Raw genomic sequence first — 22,770 nt, forward strand, 5'->3', positions numbered from 1 at the left:
TCCGACCTTATGTTACCGACTAGATTGCCGTCATATTTCATCTTTTCCCTTGTTATAGCTTTTGTAGTTGCCTTTTTGTTGGATTTTAAAAGCTTCCCAATCATCCAACCTCCCACTCACTCTTGCTTCCTTATATGTCCTTTCCTTGGCTTTTATGCAGTCCTTAACTATCCTTGTCAGCCTCGGTTATCTAGCCCTGCCACTTGAGAAGTTCTTCTTCTGTGGGACATATCTATCCTGTGCCTTGTGAACTATTCCTAGAAACTTCAGCCACCTCTGTTCTGCCCTCATCCCCACCAGTATCCCCCTCCAATCTACTTGGGAAAGCTCCTCTCTCACGCCTCTGTAAATCCCCTTATTCCATTGTAATACTGATACGTGTGACTTATGTTTCTCCCCCTCAAATGATCACTGCCTCCTAAGGGTTGCTTTACATTAATCTGACTAATAAAATCTGGGTTATTACACAACACCCAATCTAACATGGCCTTTCCCCTAGTGGGCTCAAGCACAAGCTACTCTAAAAAGCCATCTCATAGGCATTCAACAAATTCCCTCTCTTGCAACACCAATCTGATTTTCCTAATCTCCTTGCATATTGAAGGCCCCCATACAACTGTGTCATTACCCTTATTACATGCCTTTTCCAGCTCCCACTGCAATCTCAACCCCACATCCTGGCTACTATTTGGAGGCTTATGTATGATTCCCGTAATGGTTTTCTCACCCTTGCTGTTTCTTAACTCCACCCGCAAAGATTTGACATTCTCTGACCCTATGTCACCTCTTTCTGAAGATGTAATTCCATCTCTTACCAACAGAGCCACACCTCCACCTATGCCTTCCTGCCTGTCCTTTCAATACATCAGTATTTCAGTATATCTTTTGATGTTCAGTTCTTAACTATGACCTTCTTTCAGCCACGATTCAGTGATGCCCACAACGTCATACCAACCAATCTTTAATTGTGCCATGAGTTCATCCACCTTATTCTGATTGCTACGTGCATTTAAATACAGAACCTTCAGTCCTGCATTCTTTGCCCTTTTGAATTTTGCCTTTGTGGTACAATTTAACTCTTTGCTCTGTCTGCAGTTACTGTATACCCAATCATTGGCTTGTCCTTGCTTATGTTGATAGCACATATTACATCATCTACTGGTAAACCTGCTGGTTCACAACCACCCGTCATATTAGTTTAAACCACTCCCTACAGCTCTAGCAAACCTGTCTGCAAGGATATTGGTTCCTCCCAGATTCAAGTGCAACCGGTCCCTTTCGTACAGGTCACACCTACCCCAAAAGAGGTCCCACCATTGTCACCAACTTCATCAAGACCTGTGTGGATAAGTGTTTACCTTTGGGAATATACTGGACATACCCATACCTAAAGCTGTGGATGAACCCAGAGATCTGTAGTCTTCTGAGGGCTAGATCAGCATTCAAGACTGCTGATCCAGAGCCAAACACTAAATCCAGGTACAACCTTTGGAATGCTATTTTAAGGGCAAAAAAAACCCCAATTCCGATTGAGATTAGAGTCAGAATTGGATGCACATCAGCTCTGGCAGGGTTTGCAGGCCATTTCTTTCTATGAAGTGAAACCTAACATCATGAATGGCCGTGATGCTTCACTCCCAGATAAGTCATGCACACTTCGAAAGGGAAAATAAAACTAGCCTGTCTGAATCCTGTAGCATCTGGTGACCTGATGATGTCTGTCTCGAAGGCCGATGTCAGAACATCTTTCAAGAGGATGAACCCTTGCAAGGTGTCAGGCCCTGATGGTGTACCTGGTAGGGCATTGAAAACCCGTGCAATCAATCAAGGGCATTCTCAATCTCTCACTGCTGCAGTCGAAGGTTCCCACCCACTTCAAAAGAGCGATGATCATACCAGTGCCCAAGAAGAACAGGGTGAGCTGCATCAATGACTATCACCCAGTGGCACTTTTATCTACTGTGTTGAAGTGCTTTGCGAGGTTGGTCATAGCAAAAATCAACTCCTGCTGAGGCAAGGACCTGGACCCGCTGCAGTTTGCCTATTGCCACAACAGGTCTACGGCAGATGCAATCTCACTGGCTCTGCATTTGACCCTGGATCACCTGGGCAACAGTACTACGTACATCAGCCTGCTGTTTATCAATGACAGCTCAGCATTCGTATAGCACAATCGTACCCTCACTTCTCATTAACAAGCTCCAAACCCTGAGCCTCTGACCCCATCTAATGCTCAAACCTGGAGTGCAACACCAACCTTGCACTCAACATCACTAAGACCAAGCAAGTGATTGTGGACTTCAGGAAGGGGAAGTCAAGGGAACCCACACCAGCTCTCATTGAGGGATCAGTCGTGAATAGGATGAGCAGTTTCATGTTCCTGGTATTAAAATCTCTGAGGATCTACCCTGGGCCCAACATATAGATGCAGTTAGAAATAAGGCAGAAATATTTCATTAGGAGTTTGAAGAGAATTGGTATGTCATCAAAGACTCTCGTAAATTTCTACAGATGTACGGTGGAGAGCATTCTGGCTGGTTGTATCACTGGAGGGGCAACGGCACAGGACTGGACAAAGTTGTAGAACGTTAGAAACACAGCCAACTCATCATGGGCTATCACACCTCCCACCTCCTCCCCAACATGGAGGACACTTTCATAAGCTGATGCATCAAAAAGGTGGGCATCCATCATTAAAGACCCTCATCACCCAGAATATGCCCTCTTCTCATTGCTACCATGAAGGAGGAGGTATAGGAGCCTGAAGACACACACTCAAAGTTTCAGGAACAGCCTTTTCCCCTCCGCCATTGGATTTCTGAACAATTCCCCAGTATGCAACTGTAACAAAAAACCAATTTCCTTCAGGATCAATAAAGTATGAGTACTATGACTACTACTTGCTGCAATACTTATCTAACTTAATGATATACAGTGCCAGTAAAAGATATTCACCACCCTCCCCTTCCCAGAAGTTTTCATGTTGTATTGTTTTACACAGTGAATTTAAAATGGCTTTTTTTACACTGATTAACAGAAAAATACTCTTTCATGTCAAAGTGAAAAAGATCTCTACAAAGTAATCTAAATTAATTACAAATATAAAGTATAAGTATTCACCCCCGTTAATATGACCCACCAAATCATCACTGGTGCAGCCAATTGGTTTTAGAAGTCATGTAATTATTCACATTAGGAGCTTAAAGAGAATTGGTATGTTATCAAAGACTCTCCAGAGATCACTAATGTGGAGTCAAGGTGTTTCAATTGATTGTAGTAAAAATACACCTGTATCTGGAAGGTCCAACTGCTGATGAGTCAGTATCCTGGCAAAAACTACATCATGAAGTCAAAAGAACACTCTAAGTAACTCCATGAAAAGGTTTTTGAAAACTGCAAGTCAGGAGATGAATACAAGAAAATTTCCAAGTCACTGAATATCCCTTGGAGTAGAGTTAAGTTAATCACCAAGAAATGGAAAGTATATGGCACAGCTGTAAATCTGCCTAGAGCAGGCTGTCCTCAAAAACTGAGTGACTGCAAGAAGACAACCACCAAGAAACCTATGAGAACTCTGGAGCAGTTACGGTCTGCAGTGGCTGAGATGGGACAGACTGCGCATACTGTTGCTGTTGCCTGGGTGCTTCACCAGTTGCGACTTTATGGGAGAGTGGCAACGAGAAAGCCACTATTGAAGAAAACTCACATGAAATCTTGGCTAGAGTTTGCTAGGAGGCATATGGGAGACTCTGAAGTCAGCTGGAAGAAGGTTTGATGGTCTGCTGAAACCAAAATTGAGTCTTTTGGCCATCAGACTAAACGCTATATTTGGCATAAGCCAAACACCGCACATCATCAAAAACACACCATCCCTGCCATGAAGCTTGGTGGTGACTGCATCGTGCTGTGGGGATGCTTCACTGCAGCAGTCCCTGGAAGACTTGTGAATGAAGAGGGTAAAATGAATCCAGCAAAAGACAGGGAAATCCTGGAGGAAAATCCGATGCAGCCTGCAAGAGAACTGTGACTTGGGAGATTTGTTTTCCAGAAAGACAATGACCTCAAGCATTATGCCAAAGCTACACAGGAATGGCTTAAAAACAACAAAGTTAATCTCCTGGAGTGACCAAGTCGGAGTCCAGATCGCAAGTCAAATTAAAATTTATGGCTGGACTCGAAAAGGGCTGTTCACTCATGATCCCAATACAATTGAGAACAGTTTTGTAAAGAAGAATGGGGGGAAATTGCAGTGGCAAGATGTGTAAATTTGATAGAGACCTATCCTCACAGACTCAAGGCTGTAATTGCTACCAAAGGCGCATTTACTAAATGCTGACTTGAAGGGGGTGAATACTTATGCAATCAGTTATTCTGTGGTTTACATTTGAAATTAATTTAGATCACTTTGTAGAGATCTGTTTCCCCTTTGACATGAAAGTCTTTTTCTGTTGATGAATGTCAAAAAAGCAAAATTAAATCCATTGTGATTCAATGTTGTAGAACAGGGGCCCCCAATCTTTTTCGCACCGCGGACCGGCCGAACAGGGCGGGGTGGGGGCGGGCGGTAAGGGTTGTCAACGAACTAGAGTAGCAGTCAAATACGCTGGGATTCCCCATGATAGACTACAATGACCATGAAGCCTTGCGCGGTCACCAGTGCGCATGCGTGTGCGGTTTTTTTTCTTTTTTGGGCGATTCTGTTCCGGGGGGGGGGAATGTTAATGTTCCGGGGGGATGTTAATCACGACCGGAATACAGATGATAAATAGCTAATACACTCAATTTCGTTTCTAAAAGGGATTATCTAACGAATTTAATATTAAACACACAGCGCATATTTTCCTGGCATGAATATAGTGATAAGTCAATTATCAGGGGAGGACAGGGGAGCTTGAAGTAAGTGTTGAACAAACTTCCAGTAGAAGTGGTAGAGGCAGGTTCGATATTATCATTTAAAGAAAAACTGGATAGGTATATGGACAGGAAAGGAATGGAGGGATATGGGCTGAGTGCAGGTCAGTGGGACAAGGTGAGAGTAGAGTTGGGCACAGACTAGAAGGGCCGAGATGGCCTGTTTCCGTGCTGTAATTGTTATATGGTTATATAAGTCAATAGCATCATGACATTTTAAGTATCGTTTGGATATTAAACACGCAGCACACATTTTCCCCGTATGAACATATAACACACCATTGCAACACACCAATATCGCTGAATCAGTGGGAGCCCTGGGATTGTTTTCCTACAACAAGACGGTCCTATCGAGGGGTGGTGGGAGACAGCGATACTCGAACGGGGTTCCTTGTGTCCAGTCTATTCCGCAATTTAGTTTTAGTTGCATTCATTGCAGAGATATGTTGGAAATGGAAGCAACGTTTTCAGTGCTTTCGTGGCTATCTCAGGATATTTAGCCTTGACTTTGATCCAGAATGCCGGCAGAGACGTTATGTCAAACATACTTTTCAGCCCGCCGTCATTTGCAAGCTCCAGGAGTTGATCTTCTTCCCGCGCTGACATGGATGACGTGCGGGTAATGAGCTCACATGCGTAATAGCTCAACAGGGGGCCCGGCAGGGAATGAGGAAAGGTGCAGCTGACTCATATCGCTTCCTCGCGGCCCGGTGGTTGGGGACCGCTGTTGTAGAACAACCAAACATGGAAACCTCCAAGGGTTGAGTACTTTTTATAGGCACTGTATACTTCCTGTCAAAATTTATCATTTTTATTATATCTTATAGTGTACCTCTGCCCCAGAACAACAAATTTGCGCAACATATGCCAGTGATATTAAACCTGATTCTAATTTTGGAAAAAGCCTACAAAATGTAGTGAATACAGCGCAGTCCGTCACAGGTATAGCCCTCCCCACCATCGAGCATATCCAGATGAAATGCTGTCACAGCAAAGCAGCGACCATCGTCACGGACCCCCGCCACCTTTCACTACTGCCATCAGGAAGAAGGCACAGGAGCCTCGGGAGTCACATCATCAAGTTCAGGAACAGTTATTACCCCTCAACTATCAGGCTCTTGCTCCAGAGGTGATAACTTCATTTAACTTCACTCGCTCCCGTCATTGAAACGGACACAAGGATTCACATTGAATGACTCTTCATCTCTAGTTCTCAATATTTTTTTGTACTTATTCATCATTATAGCTGTGTCTGTGATTGAATTCATCTGAGAGACACTAGGATATGGATATGAAAGTCTTTTTTCATCATGATCAGGAGACATTCTTGGTGGAGACACCCTCACAAACCCACATTTTATACCCTTAAGATCAAAGTTAGCAGCGGCTCGTTCAATACAATGTCAGTAGTTAAAATTATACTGTTTACTATAATATTCTGGGTTGACAAATGGTTTCTTTGAGGTACATTTTTACAGTGGAAGCACATTTACTATCGATTTTTAATCCAGGGAGTGGGAAGCGCAGAATCAAATATCGCTGTGATGATTGTACGTTCTAGTATCAATTGTTTGGCGACAATAAAGTAAAGTATTGTAATTGACTAGTTCGCACAGATATTCTTAAAAAAACAGATATTCTTAAAAGTCTGAAGATAGGGAGGAAGATGAAACCCATAGTTGTCTGGATTGATGCAGGCCAATTAACACAACCTCATTGTCATAACTTTTGCCTGATACATATACAAATATCTCATGATCATCACCCTGCAAATCATTTCTCATACAGACTCTTGTTCATTTGCAAAGGTGAGCTTTTAACTTCAGGTTACCGCTAGCAATTTACGATTTGCCTGCAGAAGGACTGGTGATGCTCGAATTAATATCTGCTGTATATTCACATGATTCCAGAATCCTCCACGATATTATTTTGGTTTATTTTTGTATTTGTGGACATTATTTTTTTGCACATTGATTGTCCGCCTTGAGTGCGGGTTTTCATTAATTATATTGCGCTTCTTTAGATTTGTTGTGAATGCCCACAAAAAACGAATCTCAGGGTAGTATATGGCGACATATATGGACTTAGTAATGCATTTAATTCAACTTTTTATCGGACCCGATGCAGCCAGTTTTATCGGAACGTACACCCGACCCGACCCCAAGTGCTTTATCGGAACGTACACCCGACCCAACCCGGGTGTTTTATTGCGCCGTACACCCGACCCAACCCGGGTGTTTTATTGCGCCGTACACCCGACCCAACCCGGGTGTTTTATTGCGACGTGCACCCGACCCAACCCGGGTGTTTTATTGCGACGTGCACCCGACCCAACCCGGGTGTTTTATTGCGCCGTACACCCGACCCAACCCGGGTGTTTTATTGCGCCGTACACCCGACCCAACCCGGGTGTTTTATTGCGCCGTACACCCGACCCAACCCGGGTGTTTTATTGCGCCGTACACCCGACCCAACCCGGATGTTTTATTGCGCCGTGCACCCGACCCAACCCGGGTGTTTTATTGCGACGTGCACCCGACCCAACCCGGGTGTTTTATTGCGACGTGCACCCGACCCAACCCGGGTGTTTTATTGCGACGTGCACCCGACCCAACCCGGGTGTTTTATTGCGACGTGCACCCGACCCAACCCGGGTGTTTTACCGGAACCGACAACCAATCCTACCCCGGGTGTTTTTATCGGGACCTATACCTGACCCCACCCCGGGTGTTTTAATCTAACCTACACCCGACCTGACCCCGGGTATTTTATCTGAACGTACACCCGCTCCGACAACGGGTGTTTTATCAGAACCTGCATCCGATCCCGGGTGTTTTATCGGAACGTAAACCCGACCCGGCCCCGGAACGTGGATTCGACCTGACCGCGGGTGTTTTTATTGGAACGGACACCGGACCCGACCCGTCCCCGGGTGTTTTATATTTGAGGTTTGGTAGGATGATAGGGTACCCTATTATAACTGTGATTGATGGGGGAGTTTAAGCGGAGGAACTGCCTCGCGTCGCTCGTGAATCCCAGTGAACTACTACTACTTCAGCTACTGCACCGAGTCTCATCTTCAGAAGTTTTCTGATGACTCTGCCATAGTTGGATGCATCAGCAAGGGAGATGAGGCTGAGTACATGGTTACGGTAGGAAACTTTATCACATGGTGTGAGCAGAATTATCTGCAGCTTAATGTGAAAAAGACTAAGGAGCCGGTGGTAGACCTGAGGAGAGCTAAGGTACTGGTGACCCCTGTTTCCACCCAGGGGGTCAGTGTGGACATGGTGGAGGATTACAAATACCTGGGGATACGAATTGACAATAAACTGGACTGGTCAAAGAACACTGAGGCTGTCTACAAGAAGGGTCACAGCCGTCTCTATTTCCTAAGGAGACTGAGGTCCTTTAACATCTGTCGGACGATGCTGAGGATGTTCTACGAGTCTGTGGTGGCCAGTGTTATCATGTTTGCTGTTGTGTGCTGGGGCAGCAGGCTGAGGGTAGCAGACACCAACAGAATCAACAAACTCATTCGTAAGGCCAGTGATGTTGTGGGGATGGAACTGGACTCTCTGATGGTGGTGTCTGAAAAGAGGATGCTGTCCAAGTTGTATCCCATCTTGGACAATGTCTCCCATCCACTACATAATGTACTGGTTGGGCACAGGAGTACATTCAGCCAGAGACTCATTCCACCGAGATGCAACACAGAGCGTCATAGGAAGTCATTCCTGCCTGTGGCCATCAAACTTTACAACTCCTCCCTTGGAGGGTCAGACACCCTGAGCTAATAGGCTGGTCCTGGACTTATTTCCTGGCATAATTTACATATTACTCTTTAACTACTTATGGTGTTATTACTATTTATTATTTATGGTGCAACTGTAACGAAAACCAATTTCCCGCGGGATCAATAAAGTATGACTATGACTATGAATCGCGCATGGATTCCTGGCGCCGCCCTCTGGTCAAGCTGTGGGTCTGAGCGTGGAGAGACCGTGGGGTTGAGGTGGGTCATCGGGGACACGAAAGGTCATGTGGAGGAGTGACAGGAGCGCGTCTGTAGTACACGCGCTAGGCGGTTCCTATTGGCCGGGAGAGTCCAGTCCGCGAAAGGCAGAGTGATTTCATGCAGAGTGGGAGAGCGATGTTTTTGGATCTCCACGTCCCTGGTGCTCGGTGGAATGGTGACTCGATGGTCCCTGTTGGAGGCAACTGGGCCAATGTTCGAGGGTGGGCGGACGGAACCGGGAGGAGCTGGAATGTTCTTCCGGGAATGGCAAGCTCGCTTTGACCCCTGATAACTCCGTGGAAGACCCTGGGCTTCGGGGGGGGGGGAACGAATATTTTTGGGGTGAAACAGAGGTTTGGACGGAGGGGTTTACACAGGGAGTCAGAGTGGTGGAGTGTTACCGTCTGGGGAGTGTTGTGGGGGGATGGCTGTGGGACCTCACCCTGACCCTAATCAGGGTGTTGGCAGAAATTGGGTCGGCCAAAGGGGAGGGGTAGTAAATTGCCAGACCGCCGGGGAAGAGCAGGGAATAGGAGTAGACGGAGATGGCCCAAAGTGCGAGCCAGCATGGGGTCGACGGGCTGAACGGTCTTCTTCGCCCTGGGCGGCGCTGACGCGGTCCCGATTCCGTGGATTTTGCCAAAGTTGGACTTTATGCACAGAACCGGCCCCGGGCTAGGGAAGAGGGTAATATTTTGCCCCCCACTTACAAAAACAGGTTGTTTTGCCCCGTTAATGTGGGACGGTACACGTGCCCTGTTCATTGATTTACACTACACGGAAACAGACCATTCGGCCCAAATCGTCCATGTTGTCTACCTGTGCCAGTCCCATTTGCCGTCGTTTGCCCCATAGCTCTCTGCGTGTGCATATCCAAATGTCTTTTGAACGTAATATTTTTCTCCAGCTCCTCCGGCAGCACGTTCCACAAGCCCATCTCCCACTGTGCGGGAAACTTGCCCCGTAAGTCCCTTTAAATCTTTCCCTTCTCACCATAAATCTGTACCCTCTCTAGCTTTAGACTCCCCTACCCTGACGGGCTGGTGGCGGTGTGGAGATACGTCTCTGCCAAAGGAGGCGTAAGGCGCCTTTCCTCCGCTGGCACCGGGTTATCCCCCCCCCCCACCCCGCCCCCGATCGGAGTCACGTGAAGCCATGGGAGCGGGTGGTGGGTGGTGGTGCGAGCAGCCGGTGCATATCGCAGGCCCTGGGTATGCGTCCACTGACGCCCGGCAGACGTTCTCTAAAGATAACCGCTGGGGTAAAAAGACACTACGGGGAAGAAGGTAGAAACTTTTCCTAGCACAATCCTGGTCATGGAAAGACCCTGGAGTTTCATATTTTCTGTTTTGAAGTCAAAACGTGTGTTTTCACTCGGAAACACGGGTTTGGAGAATATTCATTTCACTCTATATGGGCTTTCGCTGGCTAGGGTTCCGTGTTTAAATGTTTGGGGCTGTGGCTGGATGCGAGACTGACTTGGAGAACACATATTAAAGTTTCTGGAGGATAAGTGTAAGTAAGCCATTAACTTTCTGCGCTGGGCTGCTGGGTGTGACCGGGGAGCCTCTGTAAGCTATTGACAATTTATCGCGTTTTAATGCGCTCTTGTCTGGGCTGTGGTTCTGTGATTTATGGGGAGACAGCTCGTTTAGTTCTGTATAAATTGGATATCCTACAGGCCAGTGACTTAGAATCTGCAGTGGATCATTCCGGACCACAGCCAGAGATGCACTGGGGGCTGAACTAGACAAGATTCATCTTCTGCGGAGAGAAAAATTGAGCCTTGTCTACTAGACTTGTATACTAACTAGGTTGGGGACGTCCCGTTTGACGAATTCAGTTTTAGTGCATTGCTAGGGATATACCAACAGAGTTGGTAAATGTTTTGGGCAGATAATTGGGGAATATGATCTTAGGGATTTGCCGATTCGCCCAGCAGTGGCCTGGCCAGGAGTTCCACCGTGGAAATTTCCAGCTGTGGGACTAGATTTCTCGTTACTGGGGGAATAGTCGGGGCGAGAGGGTGTCTGCTCACCTACAGCAGAAGTGTTTTTCCTTCTTGCCTATCTTTACAGGTGGTTCTAAAGAACCGGGTGGGCTCACGGATAGTTATCCCTTGGTTTAATGCTGAGCTGGGGAAAGGGCTGACGGATGGGCTGTCTACACAGCAGAATTTATGGCCGCTATCGTTAGTTTGCAAAGTAAATACAAAATACCCTGTAGATGCTGGTGTCAAAGCAACACCCTCTGCCCCTTCCCTCTTCAGTCCTGACGAAGGGTTCCGGCCCGAAACGTCGACTCATCGTTTCCACGGATGCTGCCCGACCTGCTGAGTTCCTCCAGCATGTTGTGAGTGTTCGTTTGAAAAGGATCGGACAAGGTAACCCAAAACAGAGAGGTGATCTGCTCAGGTTCTGCCTTGGTACCGCAGAGTTTGGAATCAAAGTGCTGAAGGAGGCCTGATCTGTTGATGGAAGTGTACCCATGTAATCTATATGTTCTGGAGAGTGAGGGAGTAGTAGTGTACTTTTGTTGGGTACCTGCACCTGTGGGTGTATCAGGTAATGAAAGGGCAGATGTTATGGCAAAACAGACACTTACCAAGTCAGAGGTGGACGTTGTAGTCAATGTGGGAAAGTATGAAGCCAATTCTTGTATTGGGTTAGCTGGGATTGGGAAATGGCAGAAATTGTGGGTTAGGAGTGGGACAGGGAGGTGGCATTAAAATCTGCAACCATCAGTTCAGGAGAGGCGCCTTTTGGGAAGGAATGGGAGGGGAGACTGAGGTTTGGACACACATGTTTGCTCCCCTCTGGCACTTGTTGGTAAGTATGGGATCTGTGGTCTGATGTTTGGGTGATGTGATGTTTGTAAGGTCCCAGAAACGATGGAACATGTGACCATGGTGTGCCACAGATAGTCGTTGGAAGGTAGGAAGCTGTTTGGGCAGTTATTACGTGGACCTGGCTGCCCATTTTGCAGGATATCCTGGCACCGGAGGCAGTGACGGTGAAGTCATGAACAGGTTTGGGAGGCAGGATCTGAACAGTAGGTGGCGGTAATGCACCTTCCTGATCCGTCAGCTCAAGAGAAGGAAGACCACGGCAACACAACCAAAATGCTGGAGCAACTCAGCAGGCCAGGCAGCGTCGACGTTTCGGGCCGAGACCCTTCCTCAGGGCTGGAGAGGAAGGGGAAGTCGGAATGAAGAAGTGCAAGGTGGTAGGTGAAACCCAGAGGGGGAAGGGGTGAAGTAAAGAGCTGGGAAGTTGATTGGCGAGAGAGAGAAAGGGCTGGAGAAGGAGGAATCTGATTGGAGAGGGTAGAGGGCCACGGAAGAAAGGGAAGGGAGAGGAGATGATGGGCAGGTAAGGAGATAAGGCGTGAGAGAGAGAGACGGGAATGTGGGAATGGTGGTGGTGGTGGGGGGGGGGGTCCATTAGCGGAAGTCTGATAAATCGATGTGCATGCCATCAGGTTGGAGGCTACCTAAAAAGGAATATAGGGTGTTGCTCCACCAGCCTGAGTCGCGGCAGCAGAGGAGGCCATGGACTGACATGTTGGAGTGGGATTGGGAAGTAGAATTGAAATGGGTGGCCACCGGGAGATCTCGCTTTTTCTCGTGGAGTTAGGAACTCGGCGAAGCGGTCTCCCAACCTCCGTCGGGTCTCACCGATATGTAGGAGGACACACCGGGAACACCAGACACAGTAGATGACCCAAGAGATTCACAGGTGAAGTGTCTCCTGTGACGAGAATACACATAAATTAAGATGTTTGCTGGCCTGGGTTAGCATCAGTGGCATCAGCAGTTGGTCTGCCACCTGTCCTCAGAGGAAGGAGAGATAAGGAACAATGAAGCAGCATCTGGAGATGTGTAATGAAGGGACGGGAGAGAGAGAGCTGTCTGGAGCGGCTCCCCCTTTGAACCCTGAACTGTTTGAAGTGATGGACAGGCGATACCCCAGCAGGGGGATAAAAAGGGACAGGTTCGCTAAGGCAGGACACACACACGACACCCGAGGTAACGAGACCCTGGAAGCGGTGCGCCTCTCACGAGTCGGTGGGAAGTATCGGACCTTAAACGCACGGGGTGGAAAGGTACGATCAGCGGGAACCCGGTGTGTGTCCGCCCTTGCCTGGGTGCCGGGTTCACTGCAGAGGATCGACCGCATCTGGAGGAGGGGTCACAGTCGGTGACCCCAGGTGACATCACAAAGGACCCGCCCGAAAGCTGCGTGTGAGCAATATCGCCGGTCTGTGAGTGGAAGCCGTTTCTGAATGATCAGTCGTTCCCGTTCTCTCTCTCCCTCCCCCCACGTTGTCCATCGCCATGGCAACGATTACTGCGAACTGAACTAAATTGGACTGAACTTTTGTGTCACTTTGAAATTGGTCATTTACCCCTAGACAACGATAGAGCCCAATTGATCCTGTTATCTTAATTCTGTGCACATGTGTGTTTATCATTGCTAAACTGTTGCATTTATTATCCTTTCGATTACTGTGTTGCTTGTTTCTTTAATAAAACTTTCTTAGTTCTAGTAATCCAGACTCCAACTAAGTGATCCATTTCTGCTGGTTTGGCAACCCAGTTACGGGGTACGTAACACTCCTCACCTGGAAGGTCTGTTTGGGGCCCTGATGGTAGATAGGAAGTGACTGAACAGTGGGGGGGGGGGGAAGGTTTGCAAATGTAGGTTTTTCTGGGGGAGGTAATAGGAACACGCTGAGACAATGGGTCTAGATGGACGGGCAGATTTGTGGATCTTGACTAGGAGGTAGAAACGGGAGGTGCGAGGTGAGGGAACTGTGAGGCTGGTGACAGTAGATGGGAGATCCCCAGAGTTGATAAGGTTGGTGATGGTGTGGGAGACAATGGCCTGGTGTTTCTGTGTTGGGAAAATAAGAGGAGGCGTCTGAGAGCTGGCGCTGGGCCGCAGCAAGGTCAAACTACCACTGCACCCCCCTCATCTGCGGGTTTGATGGTGAGGGTGGGAATAGTGCGGAGGGAGTGGAGAGCAGTGAATCGGAATTGGAGAGAGGAATGTTGAAGTCGGGACCGGACGGTCGATGTCCCGTCGGCAGTTAAAGATCCGAGCGGACATGATCGTCGACGTCATACGACACGTCACACACTGAACCAACGAACCCTGGGGACCGTCACGTGTCCCATTATTTTAATCCTGTTCTCCCCCCCCCCCCCCGCCCGCCCCGTGTAAATTCACTCCAGGACACTCCCTCCACTTCTGGGGACGTTTATTTCATTAAGAAGCAAAAACTAAATAAATTAGCGAACACAATCCAGGCCGAACACGGTCCGCGGGTCCCCACGAGTGGTGGGGCGGGATTTCTACAGACTCCGTCCGGGTATACATAATACACAAGTATTGTATTGAGTTTGTACCAATACAATCCAGGCCGATCACAACGCGGGTCCCCACGTTGGGTGGGTGGCTGGCGGGGGGATGGTTTCCTACTGAGGGGGTTCGCCCGGGTCCCGATCTCGCCCACCCACCGTCGGAAGCCCAGCGGCGAGAAGCTGCGGGTGAGTTCTCCCGCCGAGTGGGCGAAGAAGAGGGAGAGACGTGGTATCTCCCTACTCTGAGGGGCTCTCGACAGGGTGGGCGTGGGGAGGAAGGGGGTCGCCCATTTACTAATGAAATACTTCCTCCCGGGCGGAGGGGCAGCTTTGGAGGCGTCTTCCTCGAAAGGCTGCGGGAGCGGCGTCTGGGGTGGTGATGTAAAGCCGGGGGAGACGGATGCTTCGGGGGCGCGGGGCTGAAACCGCAGTCAGATGGGCCGTGATCTTGCTGCGTGGAGAGGGCTGGAGTGGCCCCATCCTCCCGATCGTTGCAGGGCGCACCTCCACGTCTGGCTAGGGTGGGGGCAGAGAGTATGGGGAGGTAAGCGTGGAGGGTCTCTGAGGTGATCCGGAGAGAGGGACGCGGGCGGGGCTGGCAAATCCGGGTGGCTATGGGCGCCGTCCCAAGGAGTGGGGAGCGAGATGGGCACCAGTCCCAGGAGGAATACCCCCGTCCCGTGTGGAGAAGGACCCCCCCCCCACTTCTCCACGGCCTCTCGATCCAGTCCATATCCCCCAGCAGAAGGGGTCCATTATTTCAGCCTGGGCGCCGCCGCCTTGTCCCGGCTCGGTCACACGAAATGGATCCACCCGGGGCAGTATTCGGCCGGAGGCGGGGACGCTCCGGGCGCCGCCTGCGTCGGCTGCAGGCAATAGTTACGCCCGCCGTCGTTGTCCCAGTAGACGTCCAGGCCGACCCGGTAGCGGACTGCCAGCTGCAGCGCCCGGCCCGTGAGGTACGGCGGCAGAGCGAGCTCAAAGGCGAAGCGGTCGGTGTGCAGGTCGGCGGAGCCCGGGATGTAGCGGGCCGGCGTGTCCGTGTAGGTGGACCAGTCGTCGGCGGTGTGGCGCACCGTCACCTCCTTGGAGAAGGCCAGGTTGAGGACCCGGACGGTGCCCCGCAGGCGGAACCTCTCCACTTCCACGCCCTCCAGGCACACCTTGTCGCGCCGCACCTTCTGCAGGAAGTCACTGGACGAGATGGGGTTGGCGAAGGTCGGCTCCAGGGGTCGGGCTTGGCCGGGATCCTGGGGGAGGAAGAGACGGGAGGAGGGAGGAGTGTTAGAAGCCTGGAGCCTTTCAACATTGTTACAGACACTTCGGCCCATCTCATCTCAGCTGGTCCTAGTTGACCACGTTCAGCCCAAATCCATAGACAGCGACTTATCGGGAAGCACCACGGCTTCCTCCGGCAACTGCTCTGCCCGTGACCACGGGAAAGGGCAGAGAGTCGTGGAGACAGCCCAGCACTTCACGGAAACCAGCCTCCCTGGCTGCTGTCTCGGTGCAGAAACCCTATAGTCAAATACCGCCCCCCCCACCCCCGGGGCCGTCTCCTCCCTCTCATCGGGTACAAGATACAAAAACCCTGGAAACACTTTCCACCTGACTCAGGCACAGCTTCCACCCCGCAGACCGAAGATCATCAAATGGTTCCCTGGTGCGGTAAGATGGATTCCTGACCTCACAGTTTACGCCGTCGCCATCTTGCACCTTATTGTTTCCCTGCACTGTACTCTGTCTGTAGCTGTTGCGCTCTAATCTGCATTCTGTTATTGTTCTACCTCAATGCACTGTGACCTGTCTGAACGGTATGCGAGACAAGATTTTCACTCTACGTGACAATAATAAATCAATGATAACACGATCCCTCTCCTTTCCTGTCCCTATACCTGCTCAACCATGTAATCGCCCCCACCTCCTTTGGCATCTCTCTCCACAAACCCATCACCCTCTGTGGGGAAAACTTACCCCTCGGGTCCCGTTTTTAAATCCTTCCCCTCTCACCTTCAGCTTGCACCCTCTGGATTTAGATTCCCTTTCCCGGGGAAGAGGCTGTGCACACTCACCCCATCAGCAGTTCTGTGCAAAAGCCTTAGGTACTTGCAAAACAAATATTGTAAAGCGAGGATGCTTTCAAAAATAATGAAATGTTTCTAAGTATCAAAAATACCATAAAGAGTAGTAAACAGTAAACAAATATTAAATCTCTGTTTGATGTGACCACCCTTTTTGGGCTCTTTTTGGGTCCAGGAGTCAGTTTTAACCAATGTTAACCGATTGGTTAAAATCAATACATGGACCCAGCTGGAAGCCCAGGAAGAGATTTTGCGTCCTATGCCGGGAAAGCACTGGACCCTTTTCATGAATGCCCATTGTCTTTAAATCTGCATCAGTCCTCTCAGGTACACTGACGTGCAGTTTTATAAGAAAATCAGCTGGTAGGCCGTTCCAAGCATCTTGGAGAACTTGCCACAGTTCCTCTGCAGACTTTGGCTGTCTCACCTGCTTCTGAATCTCCAGAAAATCCCAGACAGCCTCGATGATGTTGAGGTCAGGGCTCTGTGACTATCTGAAACCATATAAAAATTCTGGGTGCCTAAGACTTTTGCACAGTACCACGTGCCCCGAATGATTTTAAGATAAGGAGAGAGACGTGTGCACTGGGGAGTAAAGTCCCAGCCTGAAACCTCTCCCCTTAACTCAGGTCCGCCAGCCTGGCAACATTCCCAACCTTAATGACGTCTCTCTTGTCAGAAGGTGACCAAAACTGAAGACAATGTTCCAGGTCAGGTCTCATCAACGACCCACTTCCTGTACTCAGTGCCCTGACCAGTGAAAGGTAGCATGCCTTAATGCCTCTTCACCACCCTGCGTACCCATGACACAACTTGCATGGAACCATCACTTTCCTGTACTCTACAACACTCCGTTTACTCTGAGGGCCATCCTGGTTTCGTGTCCACCCCTACAGCTGAATTAAACTGCGTTTGCCACTCCTTGGCCCACGTTCCCAGTTGATGAAGATTCCCTTTTGATTTAACCTAAAACAACAACACAAATCGATGATTTTTATCTTTATACAGCTGTACACTCTGCTCACACGTGACTGCACAGCTAAACACCCAAGAAATCACATCGTCGAGCTCACCAATGATACAACACTGGTGGGGCTCATCACCAACAATGATGAGACAGCCTACAGAGGAAGGTAGAAGAGCCCGAGGCTTAGTACCAGACAAACAGCCTCTTCCTCGTCGACAAGACAAAAGAGATGGTTATCGACTTCAGGAAAACTTGCCCTACTCAAACTCCTCTACATTGGCTGCACAGGAAGTGAAAACTACAGGCAGCTTCAAACTCCTGGAGTGCACATCTCACACAGCATCCCACACAGTCACAAAAGCTGACCAACACCTCTCCTACTTCCTGTAGAGAGCTGGACCAGCCACGTCTATACTGTCATCATTCTACAGACGCGCAGTAGAGAGGGTCCTAACAATCTGCGTCGTCACTGCGTGGGACAGAGACTGCACTGTGGCGGGCAGGAAGGCCTTACAACGGGTAGGACACGCTGCTGTCAAGAACCCGCCGTGGAAAGGTGCCGGAGAAAGGCAAAGAGTTTTGTGAAGGGTCCCACCCTCCCTGCTGGTGACCTGTTTGTCCCACTCCCATCGGTGAAGAGGCTGCGAGGGACCTCCAGACTCGAGGATGGTTACGGTGAGGTTGATCACTAGCCCTCCCCTGCACACCCCAAACAAGCCCTACTTTATCATTTCCTGTCAGTCAGATAGCCACTCCCGTCCCCAGCGTCACTTTGTGGACAGAGAGCCAATGTGTGAATATAACCCACTTTAAGTATTTATATTTATCATGCTCTCTATTGTGTTATTTACCTTACTGTGTTTATTTTATGCTGCAGCAGATCCGCAGTTACAGTAATTTTGTTCTCCTTTACACTTGTTTCTGGACATGATATTAAACATCTTTTAATTTCATCTGAAAATTACAAACAAGATCCTGTCCAAATATTTATCACGTGGCAAGGGAACAGGCCCTTCAGCCTGTCTAGTCCATCCTGACCTTCAACGACCCTGTTATTTACACTGAACCCACTGTACTCCCTCCACACCGTCCCGTCACACACTCCCAGGGACAGGGTCAGATACAGGGTGAGGCTCCCTCCACACCGTCCCGTCACACACTCCCAGGGACAGGGTCAGACACAGGGTGAGGCTCCCTCCACACCGTCCCATCACACACTCCCAGGGACAGGGTCAGACACAGGGTGAGACTCCCTCTACACCGTCCCGTCACACACTCCCAGGGACAGGGTCAGACACAGGGTGAGGCTCCTTCCACACCGTCCCATCACACACTCCCAGGGACAGGGTCAGACACAGGGTGAGACTCCCTCTACACCGTCCCGTCACACACTCCCAGGGACAGGGTCAGACACAGGGTGAGGCTCCCTCCACACCGTCCCGTCACACACTCCCAGGGACAGGGTCAGACACAGGGTGAGGCTCCCTCCACACCGTCCCATCACACACTCCCAGGGACAGGGTCAGACACAGGGTGAGACTCCCCCCACACCGTCCCGTCACACACCCCCGGGACAGGGTCAGACACAGGGTGAGACTCCCTCCACACCGTCCCATCACACACTCCCAGGGACAGGGTCAAACACAGGGTGAGACTCCCTCTACACTGTCCCGTCACACACACCCAGGGACAGGGTCAGACACGGGGTGAGACTCCCTCCACACCGCCCCGTCACACACCCCCAGGGACAGGGTCAGACACAGGGTGAGGGTCCCCCCACACCGTCCCATCACACACTCCCAGGGACAGGGTCAGACACAGGGGGAGGCTCCCCCCACACCGTCCCATCACACACTCCCAGAGACAGGGTCAGACACAGGGGGAGGCTCCCCCCACACCGTCCCATCACACACTCCCAGGGACAGGGTCAGACATAGGATGAGGCTCCCTCCACACCGTCCTGTCACACACTCCCAGAGACAGGGTCAGACACAGGGGGAGGCTCCCCCCCACACCGCCCCGTCACACACCCCCAGGGACAGGGTCAGACATAGGGTGAGGCTCCCTCCGCACATCCTGTCATACATTACTAAATCTGTGTCTGTGTGTATGACATCCGTGTGCTGTACTTGAGTATGCTTAGTGTTTGCACGTGGGTAAGTGTGTACTTTGTTTACAAGTTTGTGTTTAAAGTATGTGTGGGACGTGTATAAGACCATAAGATATAGGAGCAAGATTAGGCCATTTGGCCCATTGAGTCTGCTCCACCATTTCATCACGGCAGATTGATTTTCCCTCTCAGTCCCAGCCTCCTGCCTTCTTCCCGTATCCCTTCATGCCCTGACTGATTAAGAATCTATCAACCTCTGCCTTAAATACACAAAGACTTGCCCTCCACAGCTGCCTGTGGCAAAGAACTCCACAGATTCACCACACTCTGGTGAAAGAAATCCCTCCTCATCCCTGTCTGTTCTGAGACTGTGTCCTCTGGTCCTAGACTCCCCCACCACGGGAAACATCCTCTCCACATCCACTCTGTCTGTGTCCTCTGGTCCTAGACTCCCCCACCACGGGAAACATCCTCTCCACATCCACTCTGTCTGTGTCCTCTGGTCCTAGACTCCCCCACCATGGGAAACATCCTCTCCACATCCACTCTGTCTGCGTCCTCTGGTCCTAGACTCCCCCACCACGGGAAACATCCTCTCCACATCCACTCTGTCTGTGTCCTCTGGTCCTAGACTCCCCCACCATGGGAAACATCCTCTCCACATCCACTCTGTCTGTGTCCTCTGGTCCTAGACTCCCCCACCATGGGAAACATCCTCTCCACATCCACTCTGTCTGTGTCCTCTGGTCATAGACTCCCCCACCACAGGAAACATCCTCTCCACATCCACTCTGTCTGCGTCCTCTGGTCCTAGACTCCCCCACCACAGGAAACATCCTCTCCACATCCACTCTGTCTGCGTCCTCTGGTCATAGACTCCCCCACCACAGGAAACATCCTCTCCACATCCACTCTGTCTGCGTCCTCTGGTCCTAGACTCCCCCACCACAGGAAACATCCTCTCCACATCCACTCTGTCTGCGTCCTCTGGTCCTAGACTCCCCCACCACAGGAAACATCCTCTCCACATCCACTCTGTCTGCGTCCTCTGGTCCTAGACTCCCCCACCACAGGAAACATCCTCTCCACATCCACTCTGTCTGCGTCCTCTGGTCCTAGACTCCCCCACCACAGGAAACATCCTCTCCACATCCACTCTATTAAGGCTTTTCACCATTCCATAGATTTCAATGAAATTGCTCCATATTCTGCGGAATTCCAGTGAGCAGAGGCCCAAAGCCACCAGATGCTTGTCATATGATAAAAGCCTTTCAATCCAGAATCATTTTTATGAACATCTTTGGAATCCCCCCAACATCCTTTCTTAGATAAGGGCCCCAACTGTTCACTATAGTCCAAGTGAGGCCTACCAGTGCTTTGTAAAGCCTCAACGTCACATCCTTCCGTGATGAAGAAAGGAATCATGGGAGGGGCATTCGGGGCAGGAAAGTGATGCTGAGGATTGGATGAAAGGGGATAGCAGGAGGGAAGGGGCTGAAAGGCCGCATTCAGCTTCTGATTTTCATGTTCTTAGTGAAATCAGAGTGGAGTACGTTGCTAGCAGCAGTCAGGAAACAGCTGGAGCCGTGGGGGGAGCTCTCCGGCCTGGTCAACAGTTAATGGCACGAGGGACGGAGACACTTCCCATTGCCTCAGGAAGGAGGAGAAGGTTGGATTCTAGCTCCGCGGTGATGGGGAGATAGGGAGGGAGGGTCAATCCGTTTATCGTTGTGACGTGGACTGGGGTTGAGACTGCTTTCATCCCTACATTGAGACGGTCTGGTGGAAAACCTATAACAGCTGAGAGTGTGGTGCAGGTAAGCCGGAAGGTACAAGATCACAACCAGGTAGGCTGTGAATTCTGGAGTCCAACATTGTACGAGGGGCATATTTAATTGTCTTATAACAATAAATCCTCACACAGGGATCAGACGTGGAGAGAGTGAGCAGTTTCAAGTTCCTGGGTGTCAAGATCTCTGAGGATCTAACCTGGTCCCAACATATCGATGCAGCTATAAAGAAGGCAAGACAGTGGCTATATTTTATTAGGAGTTTGAAGAGATTTGGCATGTCAACAAATACATCAAAACCCTCTATAGCTGTACCATGGAGAGCTTTCTGACAGGCTGCATCGCTGTCTGTTATGGAGGGGCTACTGCACAGGACCGAAAGAAGCTGCAGAGGGTGGTAAATCTAGTCGGCTCCATCTTGGGCACTAGCCCACAAAGTACCCAGGGCATCTTCAAGGAGCAGTGTCTCAGAAAGGCAGCGTTCATTATTAAGGACCTCCAGCACCCAGGGCATGCCCTCTTCTCACTGTTACAATCAGGTAGGAGGGACAGAAGCCTGAAGTCACACACTCAGCGATTCAGGAACAGATTCTTCCCCTCTGCCATCCGATTCCCAAATGGACATTGAATCTTTAACTTTTTAAATATATATTATTTTTATGTTTTTGCACGGTTTTTAATCTATTCAATATACGTATACTGTAATTGATTGACTGATTTTTCTCTGCTAGATTATGTATTGTATTGAACTGCTGCCACTAAATTAATACATTTCACAGCACGTGCTGGTGATCGTCAGCCTGATTCTGAACCTGATAAATTGTCGAGAAGCTTGGTGGTTCTGGAGCCTGGTGGTATGAGTCTTTTGTATATTATGCCTGACGGGAGGGGTAGGAGAAGGGAGGATGTGGAGGGTGGGGGGGGGGTCATTGGTCGCATTGGTGGAGAAGTGGGGGCAGTTCTGCCCCAAATCAGAGGCATGCATGATCTTGGGCAGGACTGGTGGAGGGGGCTGCCCTTGCTGAGTGGGCAGTTCAGATGCTGGGGGAGTGGTGTAAATCTGAGGCAGGTAAAACTGTCCCCAGTCAGACAGGAGCAATACTCTGGAGGGAGGGGGAGTGGGGAGAGTGGGAGTCAGTCAGGGAAATAAGGTCCACTGGGTGGTTTACAAAGCCCCTTGGGAAACGGGGGAGACGGGACGGAGGGAAACTGCCACGATTAGCCTCCTCCTTTGTATGAGAACCAGGGAGGGAGCCAACTCCTGCCACCCTCTCCAGAATGGAACAGAAAGCACTGATCAGTCCGCACTCAGAGTATTGAGCACAGTTCTCATATAACCATATAACAATTACAGCATGGGAACAGGCCGTCTCGGCCCTTCTAGTCCATGCCGAACGCTTACTCTCACCTAGCCTCTCGGGAGGGCCGGAAGAACAGGGCAGCAATAGAGAGCAGGGTGGGGGGTGGGGAGGCCGATGGTTAAAAGGAGAGATAGTACAGGGCAGGGGTTATCCTCAGCTTCAAGGTC

General features: G+C 50.0%; 1 protein-coding gene and 1 long non-coding RNA gene across 2 annotated transcripts in view; one reads left to right on the forward strand and one right to left on the reverse strand.

The window, feature by feature from the left end:
• Window positions 1–15,083: 15,083 nt before the first annotated feature.
• The window catches only part of LOC134341234 (protein phosphatase 1 regulatory subunit 3E-like), a 35,469-nt gene continuing 27,782 nt past the window's right edge, over window positions 15,084–22,770 (reverse strand). The window contains exon 2 of the mRNA XM_063039082.1: window positions 15,084–15,544. Coding sequence (XP_062895152.1) covers window positions 15,089–15,544 — 456 coding nt within the window. The 3' untranslated portion in view covers window positions 15,084–15,088. The remainder of the gene's footprint in view (window positions 15,545–22,770) is intronic.
• LOC134341235 (uncharacterized) lies at window positions 15,575–22,112 on the forward strand. The gene is made up of 3 exons (XR_010016736.1): window positions 15,575–15,962; window positions 17,384–18,017; window positions 21,377–22,112. It is a non-coding gene; the product is annotated as an uncharacterized LOC134341235 (long non-coding RNA).

The sequence above is a fragment of the Mobula hypostoma genome, assembly GCF_963921235.1.
Source record: "Mobula hypostoma chromosome 10 unlocalized genomic scaffold, sMobHyp1.1 SUPER_10_unloc_1, whole genome shotgun sequence".
Classification (NCBI taxonomy): domain Eukaryota; kingdom Metazoa; phylum Chordata; class Chondrichthyes; order Myliobatiformes; family Myliobatidae; genus Mobula; species Mobula hypostoma.